Source organism: Phyllostomus hastatus, unplaced genomic scaffold, assembly GCF_019186645.2.
Source record: "Phyllostomus hastatus isolate PE091 unplaced genomic scaffold, TTU_PhHast_1.1 phas_scaffold_385, whole genome shotgun sequence".
Classification (NCBI taxonomy): domain Eukaryota; kingdom Metazoa; phylum Chordata; class Mammalia; order Chiroptera; family Phyllostomidae; genus Phyllostomus; species Phyllostomus hastatus.
In genome coordinates this window covers 11,987,843-12,008,932 of record NW_025334026.1, presented here as the reverse complement: position 1 = coordinate 12,008,932, position 21,090 = coordinate 11,987,843, and the positions used below count along the sequence as shown (strand labels likewise).

The 21,090-nt window shown below is 33.3% G+C and overlaps 1 protein-coding gene across 9 annotated transcripts in view; it reads left to right on the top strand.

Moving 5' to 3' along the window:
• The window catches only part of LOC123806256 (general transcription factor II-I), a 113,939-nt gene that overhangs the window by 49,768 nt on the left and 43,081 nt on the right, over positions 1-21,090 (top strand). For 4 of the 9 annotated variants that reach the window (XM_045819280.1, XM_045819287.1, XM_045819286.1 and 1 more), the window contains exons 10-14: positions 6,678-6,737; positions 8,784-8,840; positions 10,717-10,779; positions 18,907-19,017; positions 19,907-19,972. In XM_045819280.1, the coding sequence (XP_045675236.1) occupies positions 6,678-6,737; positions 8,784-8,840; positions 10,717-10,779; positions 18,907-19,017; positions 19,907-19,972 (357 nt within the window). The remainder of the gene's footprint in view (positions 1-6,677; positions 6,738-8,783; positions 8,841-10,716; positions 10,780-18,906; positions 19,018-19,906; positions 19,973-21,090) is intronic. The other 5 variants (XM_045819281.1, XM_045819284.1, XM_045819283.1 and 2 more) reach the window with 5 other exon arrangements.

Sequence of the window (21,090 nt, the reverse complement as noted above, 5' to 3'; positions counted from 1 at the left end):
AACCAACTGAGCTATTCAGGTTGGGTGTTGAAACTTTAATAGTTGTATTTGTGCAACAAATAACTGTGTAAACATTATCTTAAAAATCTGTAAAAGGTAAGACAGTAGTAAGCTATAGCTACTTTTTGTTACATGTCTTTTTACTTGATTATGAGGAAGGAATTAAAATTTATAATTTCACAATGAGTTTTGCTTTTAAGCCTTAATGGACTTTAGTTTGGAAGAATGTTTTCTAGATTTCATAGAAAGTTTAATTTTTTTGCATGTGTAAATTACATCAAAACATTTAAAGAGTAAAATCTGTTTAGTTTTTTTGTGTATGCCTATCAAACCATGGTCACTTCAATCAAGATAATGAAATGTCCATCACCTCCAAGCTTCCTTGTGTCCCTTTGTCAATTCGCTGCTCTCCCCAAGCAACCACTGATGTGTTTTCTATCATTTTAGATTAGTGTCCATGTTTTAGAAATTTATATAAATGGAATCATCACCAAGTATGTACTGTTTTTCCTGGAGGGTGGTGTGCTGTGAATTGCTTCATTCCATTCGATTATTTTGCAGTTCACCCATGGTGTTCCATATAGCAATAGCTAGTTCCATTTTCTTTCTGAGTATTATTCTATTGTATGGCTATACTGCAATTTGTTTTTCCCTTTGTTTATTGATGGACATTTAGTTGTTTCCAGTTTGGGCTGTTAGGAAATAAAGGTGCTGTCAACTTTTGTGTGCAAATTCTTGTGTGGAAATATGCCTTCCTTTCTCTTGAGTAGATTCCTAGAAATGGAATAGCTGGGACATATATGGTAGGTATTCAACTTTTTAAGAAACTGCCAAACTGCTTTGCACAGTGCATGAGTATACTGTTTTACATTTCCTTCAGCAGTGTATGCTAGTTCAAGTTGCTTCACATCCTTGTCAACATTATGTGGTCAGTCTTAATTCTGTATAGTCCTTTTAGTGAATATCTTATGATACCTCATTTTGGTTTTAATATGCATTTGCATAATATAGGATTAGTTCATTTAGAGAGCTAAGCCATTATCTGTTCTGGAATAGTATAAAAGTGTTATGAATTAATTTATTCTGGTTTGTAATCATGGGAATGAATACCTATATCCATATGTTAAACTGTTTTATGGTGGATTCCATGATTTCTATCTGTCAGTTTTGAACATTTTATTGCTTGTGAGATTAGGAATTGCATGGCTAAAAGCTTGAGATAAATGTGAAAGTTTTTAATTAAAAAGTTAAAATTTTGGAAGATATTTAGCCTTCATAGCAGTTGTTAGTACCTTAAAAACATGCATACATTTATTAAATACTGTTTAATATTCTTTTTTCAACAGATTGTTTAATTTTTTTAATAATAAGTTTACCTTTCTTTTTAATATTGTGTTTTTAACATTTGTGTTATGTCGACCAGGATTTTGAAAGCTTTTTTTTTCTGGTCCTCTTATGAAATTGGGAGTGCGATTTTAAGATGATGCCTGAATAATAAGAGTTGGAAAATCAGGTATTATGAGAGGAGAAAGATTGTCTATAATGATACAATCTTAACTGCAGTTGAAGAAGGTGGGAGCTAGACAACTAGTTTTTTTGTTTGTTTGTTTTGTTTTGCTTTAATCTAGCAAGCTGACAGATACAGTCCATGAAGTTTGGATATTTTTCCTAGTAATTGAATTTTGACAGTTCCTTGTGTATTCTGAGTAAAAGTCCTTTGCAGTGTGATTTGCATACTTAGGGTTTTTTTTTTCCTTGTATGGATTGTGCTTAAGTATCATAGCTAAGAAATCTTAGTCTGACCCAACATCATAGAGATTTTTTCTTCTAATCATAACAATTTGTATGGGTTTACACATAGGACTTGTCAGTTTAGACCTAGGTTTTGTACAGAGTGCAAGATAATGAGTATCCAGTTTCCCAGCATCCTCTGTTGGAAAGGCTGTTCTTTTTCCATTGCATTACCTTTACATCTCTGTCAGTTTCTTGAGTATATTCTGTTACATTGACCTCTGTGTCTATCCTTTTGCCAAAATTACGTTTTCTTGAAGTCATACTGTAAGAGTCCCTCAAAATTGTTCTTTTTCAAAATTATTTTGCCTATTTTAACTTTTTACCGTTTCATATGAATTTTAAAAATCAGCTGTTGATTGGTTAAAAAATCCGTCAGGGATTTTAATGACAGCTGTGCTGAATCTATAGAGTAACTTGGGTTAAATATCTTAATACAGAACCCTGTAGTTCATGAGCATGGCATGTATGTCTTAACCTGTTTAGCTGTGCCTTGATTTCTTTCATCAGTGCATTGTTTTCAGTATAGAGATCTTGTACATACTTTCTAAGATTTATATCTAAACAGTTAATGTTTTTTTGGTGTTAGTAAGTGGTACTGTTCTTTTACATTTCAGCTTCCAATTATTTATTGCTAACTACAATAGATTTTTTTACGTCCTGACCTTGTATCTTGTGACCTAGTTAAAATTCACTTACTCTAGCAACTTTTTGGTTCAATATTTTGGCTTTTCTAAATAGACATTGTTATTATTTTCCTTTTTTCCCCCCTCGTGTTAGTTTTACGGGCTTGGATCATCTAGTGTTGTGATGAATTCGAGTAGTGAGAGCAGATCATCCTATCTTGTCCACAGTTTTAGAACAAAATCTTTCAGTATGACAGCTGTGGGTATATGTTTTTGTGTTAGTTTGTGAAGAATTTTTATGGTGATTGGGTGCTTGTGAAAGGTTTTTATTGCAGCTATTGAGGTGATTACATGGTTTTTCTTATTTAGAATATTCAAATGAAAATTGGCATTAATTTTCATATATGGAATCAGCCAGGTATTCCTGGGATAAACCCTACTTGGTTAATTTTTATTTATTTCTTTATTTTTATGTTTCATCCTCACCCAAGGACATTTTTAAAATTGCTTTTAGAGAGGGAGGGAGGGAGGGAAGGAGGGAGACAGACTACAGTATCAATCAGCTGCCTTCTCGCGTGCCCTGCTCTAACCCACAACCTGGGTATGTGCCCTGACCTGGAATTGAACCTGCGACCTTTTGGTCCATAGGAGGACACTCGAACCAGTTGAGAGCCACACTGGCAAGACCCATACTTGGTTAACTTTTAAATTTCTTTTTATACTTACAAGACTGTTCAGTTTACGTATTTATTCTTGACTGATTCGGCGCATTATATCTTTTAAGGAATTTGTGTATTTTGTCTTGAAGCTTTTTTAATTTTAATGTTAGTAAGGGTTTATCCTGATCCCTCATTTTCAATTTTGTGATTTGTGCCTTTCATTTTTTTCTTGGTTGGTCTAGCTCAGGTTTATCAAAGCTTGACAGTGTAGATATTTAGATCATACAGTTAACTGTTGTTGATATTTGTTTATTTGTTGTATGCTATGTGTTGTATGATGTTCAGTAAACTCCGTGACCTCTAACGACTAGGTAGGTATCAGTAGCAACTTCCAAGTTACGAGAATTAAAAATGTGTCTAGACATTGCCATGTCCCTGGTGAACAGTATCATTCCCAAAACAGAACCACTGGTCCAGCTCTGGAGTTTTCTCAAAAAATATTTTTCCTCAGTGATCCAGCTTCTATTTTGGAGTTGTTTGCTCTTAATGTTTCTTTGTTTTCTGTTGCTTTAATTTTGTTTCTTAAGATAGAAGCTTAAATCGTTGATTTGAGATCTTTTCCAGTATAAGCATTTAATGCCGTAAACTACCCCCCGTAAGCATTCGTTTAGCAATACCTCATGAACTTTGATGTGTATTTTCATTCAATTCAAAATATTTTCTAATTTCTCTTGTGGTTTCCTCTTTGTCCTGTGGTTTATGTAGAAGTATGTAGTTTTAATTTATCTAAATTAAAACTTGTGGACTTTTCAGATATCTTTCTGTGAATGATTTTCAGTTTATTTTTATTGTGCTTAGAGAACATTCTTTGTGTAATTTCATTTAACTTTGTTAAGGTTGATTGATAAAGTGGTACAAACGTGCTCTATCCTTTCTCATATATCTGTGTCCCTGTTCTATAAATTGCAGTAGTGTAGAAATGCCCAGTTGCCTCTGTGGGTTTGTCTGTTTCTCCTCTCATTTCTGTCACTTGTGCTTCATGCGTTCTGAAGGTCTGTTGTTAGGTGTGATTCTCATAGAAGCTCCTTCTCTTGGGCTACTTTCCTGACCACCAACCCCTGTCCTGACTTGTAACAACCTAGATTAGTTCTGTCTGTTTTTGTATTTCATGTAAATAGAATCCTTCAGCAGGTTCTCTTTTTTTGTAAAACAGAATTTGTGAGACATATTGTTTGGTGTGCTCCATTTTTTGCATTGCTGTATTATATTTCTAAAATGCTTTTTAAAATGAAATGTTTAAAATCTACCAACAAATTGTACATCTGCCGAGGTTCACTGGAAATCTTTTGTTGTCCTCATCTCCCACATGGCATAACATGTTAAATATGTAATTGACATCCTTCTTTGAGGTCTCCCAGATTACCACTTTTTCCCTGTTCCTCTTGAGTTAACCTTAAGTTTTATTGAAATGAAGGTTGTCCTTCCTGATAAGGCTTTTATACTTTTACCTTGCATATAATCCCACAGAGGTGTCTGTGTGTGTATCTGTGTATATTTTGTGTATAGTATTTTCTCAGTTTTTAAGCTTCACATGAATGGTATCATACCATATATATTATTATGTATGTGTTCTTGTGTGTCATTCAGTATAAGTTTTGAAGATGTGTGTATTTTATCACATGTAGATTTAATACTGTCATTTTGGTAGTTATATTGTGATCATTTGTTCATTCTTCTACATAAGCACATTTATGTTTTGTTTGTTTTTTTCCCCAAAACTTTGGTATCCCCAAATAGGCTTGTAAATATTTCTGCATACATTTCAGTCTCCCTGTAAGATAGTGGTACTCAGACATGAGTGTTGGTAATATTCGATTTTCACAGTGATTGGTAGACACTACTAGCATTTTGAGTTTGAGGTTCAAATATGAATAAAATCAAAATTTCAAGTGATCAGAGATCATTTGAAATTTTAATGATCTGTGACAGTATGCTTTAAGAAATTAAAGTTCAGCAATATTAATTTGAGGCCAAAAAAGGAAGAGATAGGTATAAATAGTAAGATTACATAATATATATATAGTAATAAGTTACCAAGTTGTTAAAGCAGTCATTAATTTTGTATACCTAACAATGTAGCCTCAAAATAAAAAAATTGACATAATTATGACATATTTACAAATCCACAGTCATTGAGTACTTATAAATGATAAGTAAAATGTTTGAACTCTACAGTATATTCAGAACTCTATACCTAGCAAATCAATGTTTATTTACAAATCATGGATCTTTTGCAAAAATTGACTTTGTACTTGTTCACAGATAGCCTTTAAACATTCCCTGAACATAATGTAATTTATAACTTAGTAAAAACAGGTTATTTAAAATAGAAGTCCGGTATGTATAATGGGATACCTAAGAAATACGCTTTGATGTAACAAGGACCTCATGAAAAAGAATTTAACACAGAACAATATTGAAAATACCACATACCAAAACTTGTGAAAAAGCAGTTGAAGCAACATTTAGAAGTCTGTTACTACCCTTAGGTATCATTTAATTAATGTTTTTTGTATGTCTTTACCCAGGATCACATGGCTAGGAGGCCCTGAATGTGACATTTAAATTTGGGGCTCTTTCATTCAATGCTTTGCTCTTAGCTATGCTTCCAAATACAATTTTTGTATTTTCTACAAAGTTCTGTTCCTCTGTGATCTGTTCTTTGCTTATAATGTGTGGTTTTGTGCTTCTGTGAAATTCCTCATGCATTAGCAAACCAAAGGGTCTTAGGATATTTTCCAAATAAATAGTCAGAGATAGTGTGTATTTCATATTCATGTAACAGGTTTCATGTTAAGTAGCCATTGAAAACACTTTTCTTTCTCTTTTAAATGTTTCATTACTAATGTGCTGGAATAATAACATGCAAATGTACTATCATAATCTGTATAGCTCTTTGTGAAGGTTTAATTAACCCCAAATACTTTATATGTTAACAATTGGAAAGAACCATGTTAAATTATTAAAAAGTACGTATGAATCTGCAGGAAAGGGGCATTCTGAATTAACTGTTAGTTTGTCATGTTTCTATTTCAAAGGAGATTCAAGCTTACTGCTAGCTTAATGACATAACTTTAGAGATCCTAAGACAGGTATAACAACTTGATTCTGCATTTTTCTTCAGTAAGACAAAAGATTAAGCAAATATTTGTCAAGGAAGGAACAAATGCACACTGTAAAATAATCCTGCACTTATAATCTGTACGATGTAAAAGTTGCAGTTTGCTGTTATGAACCTTTTATTGTTGTTTTAAAAAACCCATATTCACCATTTTAGACATCATTCCTGTTCACTTCATGTCTAGTCATTTTCAAAAATTCTTCTGTCTATAAATTTATCTGAGCTCAATTTTTTCATTCACTGAGACTGTAAATTGACACCACTCATTTTGTCAGTCTTTTTTTTTTTTTTTTAATGTTGCCCTTTTTTGTTCAGGAAAAGGCTGTAGTATTCCATATCTTTCACCCAAATTTCTTTACTAAAGTGACCCAAAATACATTTTTGGGATTGCTTTTGAAGTATTATCTTTGTATTCCAAAGCAGGCCCTTCTGAAACTGATGATGTTGATGACAAACTCCCCCTTTCGAAGTCTTTGCAAGGTATATATAACTTTTCACTTCCATTTTCCCCCATACTGTTTTTATTCAATGTTTCTTTATATTGAACGGACTGTGTTTTAGTATTTATGTTCATATTATTACCTTTCTAAATGGAAAAGGAAAAAATGTATCGGCCTTTTTATTTTTTGAAAAACATAAATGAACTTCACAAGCAACAATTTTTCAAAACCAATTTTCCCTTTTGTGAATCTAGTAATGAATCTCGAAATGGGTACATGACACACTTTCATATTTAAGGTAAAGTACACATTTATAAATACCTTATATCAGAACAGTCAGAAGTAAGGTTTTTATTGTATAGCTAGTAATGTAAATATTGATAAGGACATGTTGATATTTAGCTTATTGAAAGATTGATCTCTTGTAAATCCCTGAGTTCGTTAATTGAATACTTTTTTGAGAATTTTTGTAGTGTTCCCTAACTTGATGACCATAGGCTCTTTGTGATGGCTTTTGCTTCTATCTATGCTGGCTTTGAGCACATTAGATTTATTTTCTTTAGCTTTGCTTTTTTAATGTAAGTGTAATTGCTTATTTCATATTTTGAAAGAACAAAGAGGACACAAAGAATCATTGTTTACACGCACTCTTGTAATAATTGTGAGGGTAGAACAAACAGCTTAAGTGTTGTTATTCTTTCCCCAGTCTGTCCTTTTTTAAGAATTGGTCTCTTGTCCATTACCTCCCGTTCCTTTGACCTCACTCACATCTTTGTTTTCTTCGATGTTAGAGTCAGAGAACCTAATGCTTCGTAAATCCAAATGTTGAAATTTTAAAAAAGAAGGAAGGTTCTCTGCGATGAGAAAATATATTGGAAAAAGTTCAAGGTTCAAGAATAATTCATTGATCTAGATTTATAGATTTGTGTTTTGAGCTCAGGTGAGTTTTCATAGTATGAAGTGGAAAAGAATCCCAAGATAATTATGGTATCATAAAGCTAGATATCGAAAACCAAAAATACTTGACCTTAGTATGACATTTCAAATTCAAAAACACTGAACACTGACTGACAGTTTTTGAAACTGATCAATGCTTTTTTAAAAATCAAGGTAAAATATATTCAGAACCTACGTCTCAGTGTTGTATGTTTAGTATAGCTTCTGAAATTAGTTGTCAATGGATGACAAAGTAAATGATTGATTTTTTTTTCCCTTTCCCCCATGGGATTTATTTTTTTACTCATAGGTAGTATATTTATACAGAAAGGCAGGGATCTTCAACCTTTTCCATGTTAGCAGCTCATATATTTAAGGCCAGAGGATGACTATTTGGGGGGCAGTTTGGGTACTTAATTCTAAGTGGCTCTCTAATGTTTTAGTTGACTATTTTCCTATTTATGAGTAAAGCTTCTGCGCTAGTAGGATGAGCCTGTTTACCTTGTGACTGCCTAACCTGATACATTGCTTTATGTTCCAGTTTTTAGAAGCAGGCAGATTATATTACCTGCATTAAAATGCTTTTGAGACTAAAGGTAGTATCTTAAATTTTAACTTACAAATTTCCTTTAAGTTCAACTTTGAATAAATAATGGGGATTGAGTTTCCATAGCTTCCACCATAGTAAAAATGGAAAGCAGGAAACATGTCACAGCAAAACCTGAACTTGTTTATCTAGACTTAGTAGAGCCTATGAGCAAAGAAAGAATTTACTGTGATTTGTGTTTTTTTTATGTGTGAGTCATTGGCAGATGAGCATGGTACATTGAAACTTAATTGTTCTATTTCTCAAATTCTAACATCTCTGAGTAATTATATTGTACAGTTATAGTAACTAACAGTAAATCCCCAAACCTACTTAGGTTTACACTATATATTTTATATTTTAAAATAATTTTTTTGAGTTTTCAAATAGAAGTGTTAAATGTTTTCTGAATTAGATCACATTATTTGAAATAACTACTGAGTTAAAGAATCAGTTTGTGTATGTCATATTATATATTTTAAATGGTTTGCGTTGTTACTTAGTTTCTTTTCTTTCAATGTAGGTTTTTATTGGTTTATTATATGTGGTTCATTTTCTTTTTAGGAAGCCATCATTCTTCAGAGGGTAATGAAGGAGCAGAAATGGAAGTACCAGCAGAAGGTTAGAAATAAAGGGACTTTTATTTTGCTGTAGTTGTATGATGTTTGTGTTCTATATTACAGAGAATACTATCCTTAAGACACCTTATTCGGAAATTAAAAGATGATTGTTTTGGTATACCTTCTTAGCCAACAGGTTTATTTTTTAGTCCTAAGATGTAATATACCTCTTTTACTATACTGACTAATAAAGCAAATGGGGACGAAAACTGAAGTGGTAAGCAAAACTCTTTCTGATGCAAAGTGCTGTCCCTTTTTTTCCTGATCATCTTGTGGCATATTAACACTTTTGAAAGAAAGAAAGTCTTCAGTAATTTAGAATTGTAATTATTACTGGCTCGGTTCCTATTTCAGTTTTAAACATACTGTTTAACGGTGTCAATTTTAAAAGTAGGATACTATATGCTACATAAGATAAATAAAAGAAAGTTTTCCTCTGTGCTTATTTTATACCCACAACTACCCCGTGAACCACATTCTCTATTTATCAGCCATCCTCCTTTACTCTCAGGGTTGAGTGAATATTTAGCTGTGGTACAGCTTTTTTAGTTCCTGGAATCTTGAGTTAAACTGTTAGGATGTAGAATGGCTTCCTATTTCTCAATGGTTTATATAGTTTAAAAAAAAAGTTTTTATAGATTGTTGCCAAGGAAAATGACTGGTAAATTAACAAAATCTTGTTTTAGAATTACTTCTCTCACAGACTAGTCATGTTGCACCTTATTTTTCTAGGTTAAAAATGAAGTCTGTTCTGTAACTTTATAGTCTGTATATTTGCTTTTTTTATTTTTAAAATCCATTACTTTGATCTTTTACCCTCTCTGAGTGGAGGGACTTCTTAATCTTTCCAAATTCAATTTTATAAGTAAGGTTTCTAACTGGAATACATTTCCTGCAGAAATAGTAATATGGTCATTTTAAACAGTATTTTAGATTTTTCAGTTTTTTTAGAAGATAGTGTACATGAAATTTTTTTTCTGTGTGGAGATAATTAAATACTTCTGATGTAACAAAATTTCTATTTTGAATAGGTGGTATTTGCCAGTGCATAATATACATGGAGCAGGTTTCATCAGGCACCATGGATTACTTCACAGTTTACAATTCTATAATTAGATATTAGGCTTTCACATACTTTTTGAGGAGATTTTTGTTGTTCTATGGCAGTGTTAATAGAGTTGAATCAAACCTGGGTTCTGGTCCTCGTTCCTTTACTAACCAATAAACAATCTTTGGCAAATCAATTAATCTCTGAACCTTTGCAAAATCAAAGAGTTGATAAAGATACTTTCTAGCTTCTAGCACTAACATTCTGATGTACATATATTTGTTTGGTGCAGTAACACAAATATTAATGAAATACTTAATTTTTTAAAGAATCTTGCATATAAAATTAGGGGATATAGTCCTATTTGCATTTTAATCGTCATTGTCTTAACCTAAAGGTCCCCACTGCAAACAACTGTGGTTTGATTTAACAATTAAATCACTCCTGGGATTTCTGAAAGCAGAGGAGAAATAGTAAAAACAGGAAAGAAAAAAATAAAGCCTTTATTTTCATTTTAGCGTTTTCTAGTTATACTAGGAAAATAATTGTGACTTTATTATAATCTCACTCCTCTAAAAATAGAAGTTTTTTGAGTCCATCAATGCAGGTAACTTGGTATTATCTAATACTTTTCCAGAAGTTCTCTACTTCTTGTTTTTTTATCCCTATTTCTAAGTAAAGAGGCTAGATATTTTAATAAATATGAGATGAAATAAAATGCCAGTAAAACTTTATAGTAGGCTGCTTTTGGAGTATCAGATCAATAAAATGTTGGAACATAGAAAGTGCTTTATAATGAATGTCATTTTAGAATTTTATTTTTTTCAAGATTCTACTCAACATGTCCCTTCAGAAACAAGTGAGGACCCTGAAGTTGAGGTGACAATTGAAGGTTAGTTATTGAAAAGCCTTGATTCCAAAAGTTTACTTCTGGTCATGAAAACACTTGTCACATTCACATTTCTAAGTATGCATTTCATTCATTCTTAAAGGAAACTTGTGATAAGAATTGACGCATATATGTGTATGTCTAACCAAAGCAGCCCACTTCCCAGCAGTGCACCCAGTGCTTTGGGAGTTTTAGACAACAAAAGTAAGCTGTGAAAATGAGCAGTGGACCAGGCTGTACCCTGTCATTGGGAATTGAGAATAAACAATGAAAACTATGACCAGACTGGATGCACATGAAGTCAAATTCTGTACTCTGTTATTGGGTTGTGCTAGCTCGATCTAATTAGTATCAGTAACCCCTGTTATCTCCTTGAGTAAAGTAGAGAAGAAAGTGTTGATAGGTTAGTCAATTTTTAAAGAGAGTTTTCTCCTAAAATACTATTAGAGGCTAACATATAACCTGTTCTTAAAAAGTGTTTTTGAATCAGTAGGTACAAATATATTCTAAACTGATCTTTATAGCCAAAGTTGCTTTAAACCTAGTTTTTCCTTCAAAGATAATGCATGAATGCAGATGAGCTAGTTCATCCTTAATTATTTAAAAATTCAGCTGATACAATTGTTAACAGTATCATCGTTCATATTTAATAGTGAAGTATGTAGTTTTTCCTTTCACATTGTCCCACACTACTCCCCTATAAATTTTTCTCCCTCAAAGTATGTCTTTCCTAAGGAAATATATTGAAACAAAACAACAAATTACACTATGTTATGTTTACATCTGCACTGTTCTCAAGTCCCTCTACTCACTTGATTGTGTATACATCTAAGAATAATTTGATACATACACATGTATATAGTTAGTTTTATAAAATACATGCTTTCAACATATACAACATTATAATGAACATTTAAAATACACATATATCACATTTCCCATAGGTTTTTTTCCCAAACATAACCACACATCTTGGTAGTTCATCTTTTTTTTTTTTTTAACTGTTGCATAGCTTTTCTCGGATTTATCTTTCTCTCTCTCTCTCTCTCTCTCTCTCTCTCTCTCTCTCTCTCTTTCTGTCTCTCTAATAACATGTCTTCTCCTGGTGTCACTTGGTTATTTATAGTATTTGGCTACTTAACAACTAACTACTTGAAATGTATGTCTTCATTGCTTCTAAAAAAGTATAAATATATTGGTAGCTTTCACCTAACATGAGATTTTCCTCATCCTTCAATCTCAAAATAATATATATATTTCTTTTATCACTAATCTAATTTTACTAACCTAAAAGCAGTTTTAAATTGTTTATAGTTTAGCATTAAAAAATTTAGTTTTTTTAATTTGTAAACCTCATTAACCATCAGAAAAGGAAATCTAACTTAAGATTTTATAAACATTATAAATACTGAAAATTTTGTCTTTTCCATTCAGATAGGGAAAATAGATTATATTAAAATTTATTAGGACAAAGATTTAAATAGGAAAATAACCAAGTTATTTTTTACCATATCTTAGAGCAGATAACAACTGTGTTAAAATTGTTTGGAAAGGAAACACATGCTTTTTATAGTATAAGACTTTTAAAGAGATATTAATGATAATCATGAACTAAATGGCTCATGAACCTGAAATGCGTCAATCTTCAATTTTACGTCTTTGGAAGGACTGATAAATCTTATTCTTTCAAACTAAAACATACTACAAAAAGCTTTATTATTCAAACTTGCCAACAAGTAGTAGAATTTTGCTATTTAGATGGCTTTTGTTAACAATACCAATGAAATTCCAGGTCTGTGTAAGTAATTACTTTACATAGTAGGTTTTTCTATGGCACATATGTATGTGAACAAACTATGTATCAACCTTAATTAAATTGCTACTGTATTTGCCATGTATAATGTGTATTTTGTACCAAAATTTTAGAGAAAAATAAGGATGCATATTATTATTATTTTTTTTAAAGATTTTATTTATTTATTTTTGGGGAGGGAAGGGATAGAGGGGGAGAGGGAGAGAGAGAGAGAGAGAGAGAGAGAGAGAGAGAGAGAGAGAGAGAGAGAGAAACACTAATGTGCGGTTGCTGGGGGTTATGGCCTGCAACCCAGGAATGTACCCTGGCTGGGAATCGAACCTGGGACACTTTGGTTCCCAGCCCGCGCTCAATCCATTGAGCTACGCCAGCCAGGGCTTGGATGCATATTATTCATAGGTACTACTAATTCTGTATCATATAAATGCTTTGAATTCTTTTATGTACGCTTATGCATTAAAAGTGTATGTCTAGAAAGCAATAACGATATCCATATGCGAAATAATACCCTAGAATATGATAATTGGTTTTGCTGAATTTATGGCGAACTTACAACAAAAGCAGTTTTGGCCAAGGATTCAACAAAATGAAATGAAGAGCAATATATTGTTATCCTCAGAGTAAGATAGATGATGCCAATTGTTATCCAGCTGATAAGATTGGGGATGCAGGGACTTTATTACCATCTGGGGAACAGTGCAACATTTCTCTTCATACACTTTAGGTAGGAGAAATTATGGGAAAATCCCTTGGAAAATGTCGAAACAGTTTTCATACACTGGAAGCTTTAACTAAAAGTTATTAAATATGCTAAAAAACATGGCAAGAGAGCTGCCAAGAGACACTTTGGACCTCCTCCCACAGAGAGTGTCATCAGGTTGTGGAGACAACAGGAAGAAAAGCTTCTTCAGATGCCAAGGCAGAAGAAGGCAATGCGAGGGAAACCTCCAAAACCTCCAAAGTGGCTGGAGGTGGGGAAGGAGGTGAAGACTTGGACTTTGGAGCAGCGTCAAACTGGGGTCTGTCTTTCAACCAAGATGGTACAAGAAGAAGGTGAAAGGATTGCACAAGAAAAAACATTGATGATTTCTCAGGGATGCCTAAATGGTTTTGCTGTGTATAAAGCCACCTAGACGGTTTTTTATCAGTACATCAAGGAAGGTAAAGTTTAAGTCTGTGATATTAACAAGGAAGGTCAAAGGAGAACTTGTGCATATTATGTTTAATAAATACTATTTATGTTTTCTGGAAAGACTGCACAATGGTAGGAACTCATTAAATATCTATAGTTAAGAAATTATCTTTTGGCATATCTTCGTAATAGAAAAAATATACAGGCACTGAAATTGTGATTTTTTTTGGTTTGTTTAATGTAAATGTTCCAGAAAAAGGTCCCTGTTATCATATGTTTAGTTGGGGAGCGGGGAGGAATTCCTGCCTTTCATGAATAAGGCAAGTTTAAAAGGAAAAGTGTATATAGAGAATGATGTTAGTTTTGTTCAGAAAAATACTGGAAGAAGAAGATAAATGAAGATCATTCCACATGCCTATGGATGACTTTTATTTTCTCCTGTTGTATCTTTCTGCATTTCCCAAAGAGTTTATAGAAAAGATTAAAAAAAGGACTTGGTTGTCTGAGTTTGTCAGGTTTTCCACACTACTTTAAGTTTTATATATTCATTTGAAATTATGTGGCGTTCCAAGGGGCTGACTGGCATTAATGCAGATGCATTATCTCTGCAGGATAACATTCCTTACCCAGTGCCGGTGGTGTGCTCTTCCATTTGTGGTGGTCCACCTATACTTAAATCAGGGTACACCTTTATAAGTTGTGTGACTTAGGTTTGAGAAGTAGCCCTTAGAATTATACATCTGCGCAAGCCTTAATTTCATAAGCACCATGAGTATGTTTTTGGGTAATATCAAATTGCTCTCCCATCTTTGACGGCCTTATCTTTGATGTGTGCTGAGAATGTCTTAGCTCAACCTTGTCTGAGATCTAGCTGTTATGAAACAAGCTAATATGGGAAGTTTTTTGCTTTCAAAGAGGTTTTCTAAGCATGCAGTTCTCCTTTAGGGCATTGTTTCCCAAACCTGAGCCATTCACATATGTTCGTTCTGCTGTGGCCCAACCTTACCCTCTTCATTACTTAGTTTTCCCTTTAAATTGATTTTATGCAGATTCATTTAAAAGTGAATTTTGTATCTTCCAAAGTAAAACTGTCTTTGAAATTTTTAAATTCCTTTCTTTCTCATATACATTTAAAAATATACATCAATATTTGAACAAAAGAATGCAGTTGAACATGCAGTTGGTTCACATCACCTCATACAGGACATGGACTACAATTCGGGCAGCACTGTTTTAGAGCTTCAGGAGTTGGATTACCTGTCATTCTCTGGTGGTATCCTTTTTTGTGAAATTCATGCTTAGGATGTAGGTAAATATTTGGTTGCTGCATATGATTAAGGCTTGCGTTTATTGAAATGCTCATTTAAACATTCTGCAAATGCCAAGCAACTTGTATGTATGGGAGAAGGACTGCACTAGACACCAAGGGTTTAGGAGTGAGTGAGGTAGGCAAGGTTCACTGGAGGGTGTTGAACAAGGGAGCAACAGGTTCTGTCCTTCACATTGGAGAAACAGAGCCGCTGTGTTGCAATAGTCTGAGAGCAGAGCATAGTGGAAGCCAGAAATCCAACTTGGGAGGCTGTTAGAATGATCTAGGGCAGATAACATGGTGCTTCAGAATAGGATGGTAGAATAGGATGGTACAAGGGGTTGGATTCTGGGTATGTTCTACAGATAGGGCTGATATGCTATGCTGTTTGTCATTGATTAATTATTGTGCTTATCTTTATATTTTTAAAGGTTTTATTCCTTTTTAGAGAGGGGTAGGGAGGGAGAAAGGGAGAAAAACAGTGGCATGAGAGAGACATCAATCACATGCCCTGGCCCACAACCCAGGAACATGTGCTGATGGGGAATCCACCAGGGACCTTTCAGTTTGCAGGACAACACCCAACCCACTGAGCTACACCAGTCAGAGCTCTGCTTATCTTGTAAATGTAACTGGGGAGTTCACAGAACCTGTAACCCAGTAGGTTAGCATGTGAAGATTTTGTGAGTGGAGTTATGACCTGGATGCATGGGTGAAAAATGCCAGTTATTAATTTGAAATGTGAAGGGTAATTAATGACTTTGAGTGATTTCAGAAGGGATACAGTGCGTAGTTGATTTTGATTTGTTTTTTTGTTTACTTTGAATGGGTAACAGTTTGTATGATAAAACAGTACCAATTTGGTTATGAAAATAAAAGTATCAGAAAAAGCTTCATATTCTGTTTATGCATTTACCGATGAGATTATATAACATATTTTAGCTCTGAAGTCTGTATTATCTCTAACTGTATTTATAAAGGTGATCCTAAAAGAAAAGGGTTTTTTTGTAGGTATGAATTTTGAGTTGGGGACCGTTGCTGCCATCTTTTGAGTCATGGAATCACTAGTGTCAGTACTGGTAGAATAACATTTCTGATTAACAGGTTTTGTACATTAAAAATATTTTGAAAGTTTTTTTAAGCCTTTAGTTTTGATGCTGTGAGTAGTTTGGGCTTAATTTTGAAGCATCCTGAAATATGTATCTTTTTACACAAAAGTGGTTGTTTATAAAATTGGAACACCATGATATTTAGAAATGGTGCTATCTCCTGGACCCAGGTATTAGAGGTAGAGTCTTGGAGTTTTCTTTATATTCTCTGCTACAGAGAATATAAAGAGAATTAATTTTGATTTTGCAGTCAATAAAAACGTTTCTCATCTTTTCTTATTATCAATTATAGGGCTGTTGTTTTTTTTCTAGCAGAGTGGAGAAAAAATGGAAGGTGTGGCTAAGTTCATAGCTATTGTGATTTAATTTTATGTTTTATTTATATGATTTAAATGAGTTACTCTTAATGTAATATGTGGTGTAATATTTTATCATTACAAATAATTAATCTGTTTGTATTCATTCACATATTAGAGAGTAAAATTCATTATCCCTTCAGAAAGGTGGTAACACTTTTTAATTTTTTATAATCTTTGTTAAAGATTTGAAATCATTGTTGTCTTATTAAAAAACACTCTCCCAGACTTGCCTTTTTTCTGTTTATGATCAATGAGGTTACTTTTATCAATGTATTTATACTGCTAAACCCTTTGTGTTCTAAACTAGGTTAGACTGAAGAAGTGAGGTCTTGACACTAAAGAAAAGCACTCTTGGCCTTTCACCTTGGCCTCTGTTTCAAACAGTGTAGATGATCATTGAGATTAATATAATCATTGCAGTTCTTCATTATCATCCTACGGCTATACTTTCTTTTTCATTTTATGTAATTTAATTAACCAGTTTAAATGATGATCTATAAATATTTTAGGCAACATTAGCCTATGGGGAAAATATTTCTGTTTTAAATCATTGTTCAGGGTTTGGGAAGAAATATTCATATTAAATATTTAAAATGCTTTGATAATATTTATAGATGAAACTAGTATATTTCCTTTTACCTTTTGGAAACTAGCATAAAAATACTCTTAGGGTTCTAAAAATCTGTTAGGAGGTTGGAAAAGAGGGTTTATTCTTTCAGCTTGTGTCCAGAATTGAAGGCTAAATGAGTGAATGATACCTAATGTTTTCCCAAATGTATCTACTTAGGTTTAAATCTAATTACTTAAATAATCTATTACAGGTCTTTCGACCATTTTTAATTCTTGTTGTAATTTAATAATTATAAACCCAGGTGACGTAGTCATGTTTTATTTTACTAGTAGTTGGTCCTTTTTCACTAGTTTTGTATCATGGATTTTTTTCTGTATTTGAACATGGTTTTCTACAGTGGTATTCAACACATGAAAGCTTTTATAGTTTTGTAAGTTGTCTTTATGATGTTTTCCTGTAATAGTGTCCCCCAAATTAGCATTTTTGCTTTTGCCAGCACATAAATTGGATCATAATGGCACTACATCTGGTATTGGTAACATTGGTACCTTTTCCTCCTATAGTCAGGTTTCCAGGATATCCGTGGGCATTATAGGAAGAACCCAAAGTCAGTGCACCCGAGCAACAATGTCTATACTCAGTGCTGTGATAGCAATGAGATGCACAATGTTTCAGTCTTTAGGCAGATTATTTTCTGGATTAATATGTACAGCGTATATAATAGTTACCATTACTCTACCAGGAGACATTGTATATTAGGCTGAACTTGGATTTCATGTTATCTGTTTGAGCATTTACCTGTTAGTTTAGTGGAACTAATCTCTGCTGCACTATCTAGTGATGTGACATGATTAAGTCGTATAACAAACATTCTCTGAGCTTGTTTCTTGACCTTTAAAGTGAAAATGAAAAGTATACTGATCTAAAAAGGTAGCTTATAGTTTAATGGTACCTTTTGTTATTGCTAGTATCTTTTACACAGTAATTATTTTCTATCCCATACTTAAAGTATAGATGTAAACTTATTATTTCAATAATTTACACATGGTATTTGAGCAGAACTGTTAGTAGTGTGCAGTGACATTTTCAGGGACTATATGATGATAGTGAGAACTTCTCTTATTTGAGCCAAATATCCTTAATTCTAGCATTAGATATGTTAAAGTATCATAGCGGTGTTGCGTTACAGACTTATCCATGAACAAATTAACATGAACTCCTGCTATAAGTGTTTTTGAAGTCTGTGTTCTTTGCCTAAATATGTGATTGCTCACTTCTACATAGGTTTTGTACTGACCAAATCAGTATTACCTGTTTCACAAATAATATAGCTATATTTCTTTAATTCTCTATATTCTGTGTTTAAGTGTTTGATATATAGTTGTTCATCCTCCCTTGTTTATGTGCTTGAATTTTATGTAAGTTTAACTAATTTTCCATTCAAGCTGTATTTTCTCTCCCCTTTCTGATATTTTTGTGTGATTGTAAGTAGCTGTCTCCATCAAAACCGTTTTTTTTAAAGACAAAATAAGAGTATAATTCTAGGCAGTTATCTCAGAGCAGTTAATGAGAGGAGAAATTTCCAGTGACAGTTCAAATTAAGCCAAGAAAAAAGGAAAAACAATGAAGAAGACAGGGGAAATGAGGTATATTCACTTGAGCACACCCCAGTAGAGTAGGGAAACTTCAAATGTAACTGGGAAAAATATGCTGAAAATGACAGTACAGGAATAATGATTTCAAGCTCCCCTTATCTTTTGAGTGTTGAGGATTTACCAAGTGATGGCTGTAATGCATTTAGTCTGTCCCCCCACTGATGACAGTTTTCTTTTCCAAGATGATGATTATTCTCCACCTACCAAGAGACCAAAGAGCAACGAGCCGCCCCAGCCGCCAGTCACCGAACCTGCCAATGCTGGAAAACGGAAAGTGAGGGAGTTCAACTTTGGTAAGTTCTTGATTAAGCACACGCCGTTTTTCTTTGATTCTGAACTTCTTGGTGTTACTGATAAAAGTTTCGACATTCTTGAGGGGCATGCTGTCCAATGTATTACTGTTTTATAATCTACTCTGAGGAAAACCATGGACAGTTTGAAGTCACTTTACATTGTTTAAACATAGTTTGGGCTTACCAGAGCATAAGACATTCCATTTGTGATGTTAATTACAGTTAGTAGACCTTAAATCAGTGTTCATGACTTAGTAATTTAATTATTTTTTCTTAGTTTTAAAACGTTTATTTTTTTAATTTTTTTATTCTTTCTTTCTTTTCTTTGTGTAACTGTCAGCAGCTCATCTAACCAAAAACACTACTGCCAATAGCCTTTTGAAGGGACTAAAGAAAACATTAGTGGCATATTGTGTTTGTGATGTCCATTTTGAGTAGATAGAACATGTAGGTTATTATACTTTTAAGGTAGTGTGTTAATGTTTTAACTTGTCATACAGTCTCATGTTCATAAAACCTAGACATGATTTAGAAACATCCCTGAATGACCGTCGAGACCTCACTCTTTTTTGCCTTCTCTTTGTAGTGTTTATTGTGTTGTATCGGTCTTTCTGCCCTCCTGCTTTTCAGAGGTTATAAGGCTAAAAGGAGGGACTTTGGTATGAAGTGTTTAAAAAATTAACTTTAAAACAGCCTCTTTTGAACAAATTCTAATAACCAAAAGGAAAAATTCTTACGAAAGCAATAAAATTATATAAATGAAGATAGATTATTAAAAAACGAGGATATGTTATATAGAAAACCGTTATTAGATGTTAGGTAGTTCTCAGAACTTATTAGTACCCCCCAAAGAGGTATTTCTTACTGAGATTTAACTTTCAATTTTCAGAGAAATGGAATGCTCGAATTACTGATCTACGCAAACAAGTCGAAGAGTTGTTTGAAAGAAAATATGGTAAGCTAAAGTAAAAATTTCTTGTAATATTTTGTTGATAAGCCTTTAAAATTTTTTAAAAATTTATTGATTTTAGAGAGTGGAAGGAAGAGAGAGAAACATGAATTTCTCATTTTACCTACTTATGCATTCATTGGTTGATTCCTGTATGTGCTCTGACCAGGGGTGGCACCTGCAACCTCAGTGTATCAGGACAGCACTGGAACCACCTGAGCTACCCAGCCAGGGCTTGTTCATAGGTTTTTAACAATGGAGTTACTGATCATCTAACGTGAGAACGTCCAGCTCTATTAGTAAACTGTGCTTTACTTTTACATATCTGTCCCTCAAAAGATTATTGGGTAGTGTGTGTCCAGATGTTACAGTATTTGTTTCTAGATTTCTACAAAGCTTAGAAAAAGTTTTTTCCCTTTAGGTATGAATAAGCATTTCTTTTAACATATTGTATGCGGGAAATGTATTTATATGTTTTACGTTGACTGGTAATAGAGTGCGCAATAAAAACTACCCACAAACAATGTGTTGAACTTTCAGTATGTATATTTGGGAGTTTGTTTATATGCAAGGTGGGAAAAGTAGATTTACAGTTGTGAGTATGTGAAAGAATTTATTCTTCTTTTAAGATTTTATGTATTTATTTATTTTTACATAGAGGAGCAGGGAGGGAGAAAGACAGGGAGAGAAACATTGGTGGTTGCCTCTTGCATGCCCCCAACTGGAGAGCTGCAACCCAGGTATGTGCCCTGAGTGGGAATAAAACTGGTAACCTCTGGGTTTGCAGGGCGACGTCCAACCCACTGAGCCACACCAGTCAGGGTCGAAGTTTATTCTTGTATTGTTTATTAATAATTGCATCGTTTTTCATACAAACAACTGTAAATCGACTTTGCCCCCCCCCCCCCCGATATGCTGCAAAGTCATGGTTCTTAGAGATTTAATTGAACATTACTTTCTTTTTTTTTTTTAAATATCCTCCTTCTTCTTCTTGTTCTTTTTATTTATTTATTTATTTATTTATTTATTTATTTATTTATTTATTTTTAGAGAGGGAAGGGGGGGAGAGAGAGAGGGAGAGAGAAATATCAATGTGCGGTTGCTGGGCGTTATGGCCTGCAACC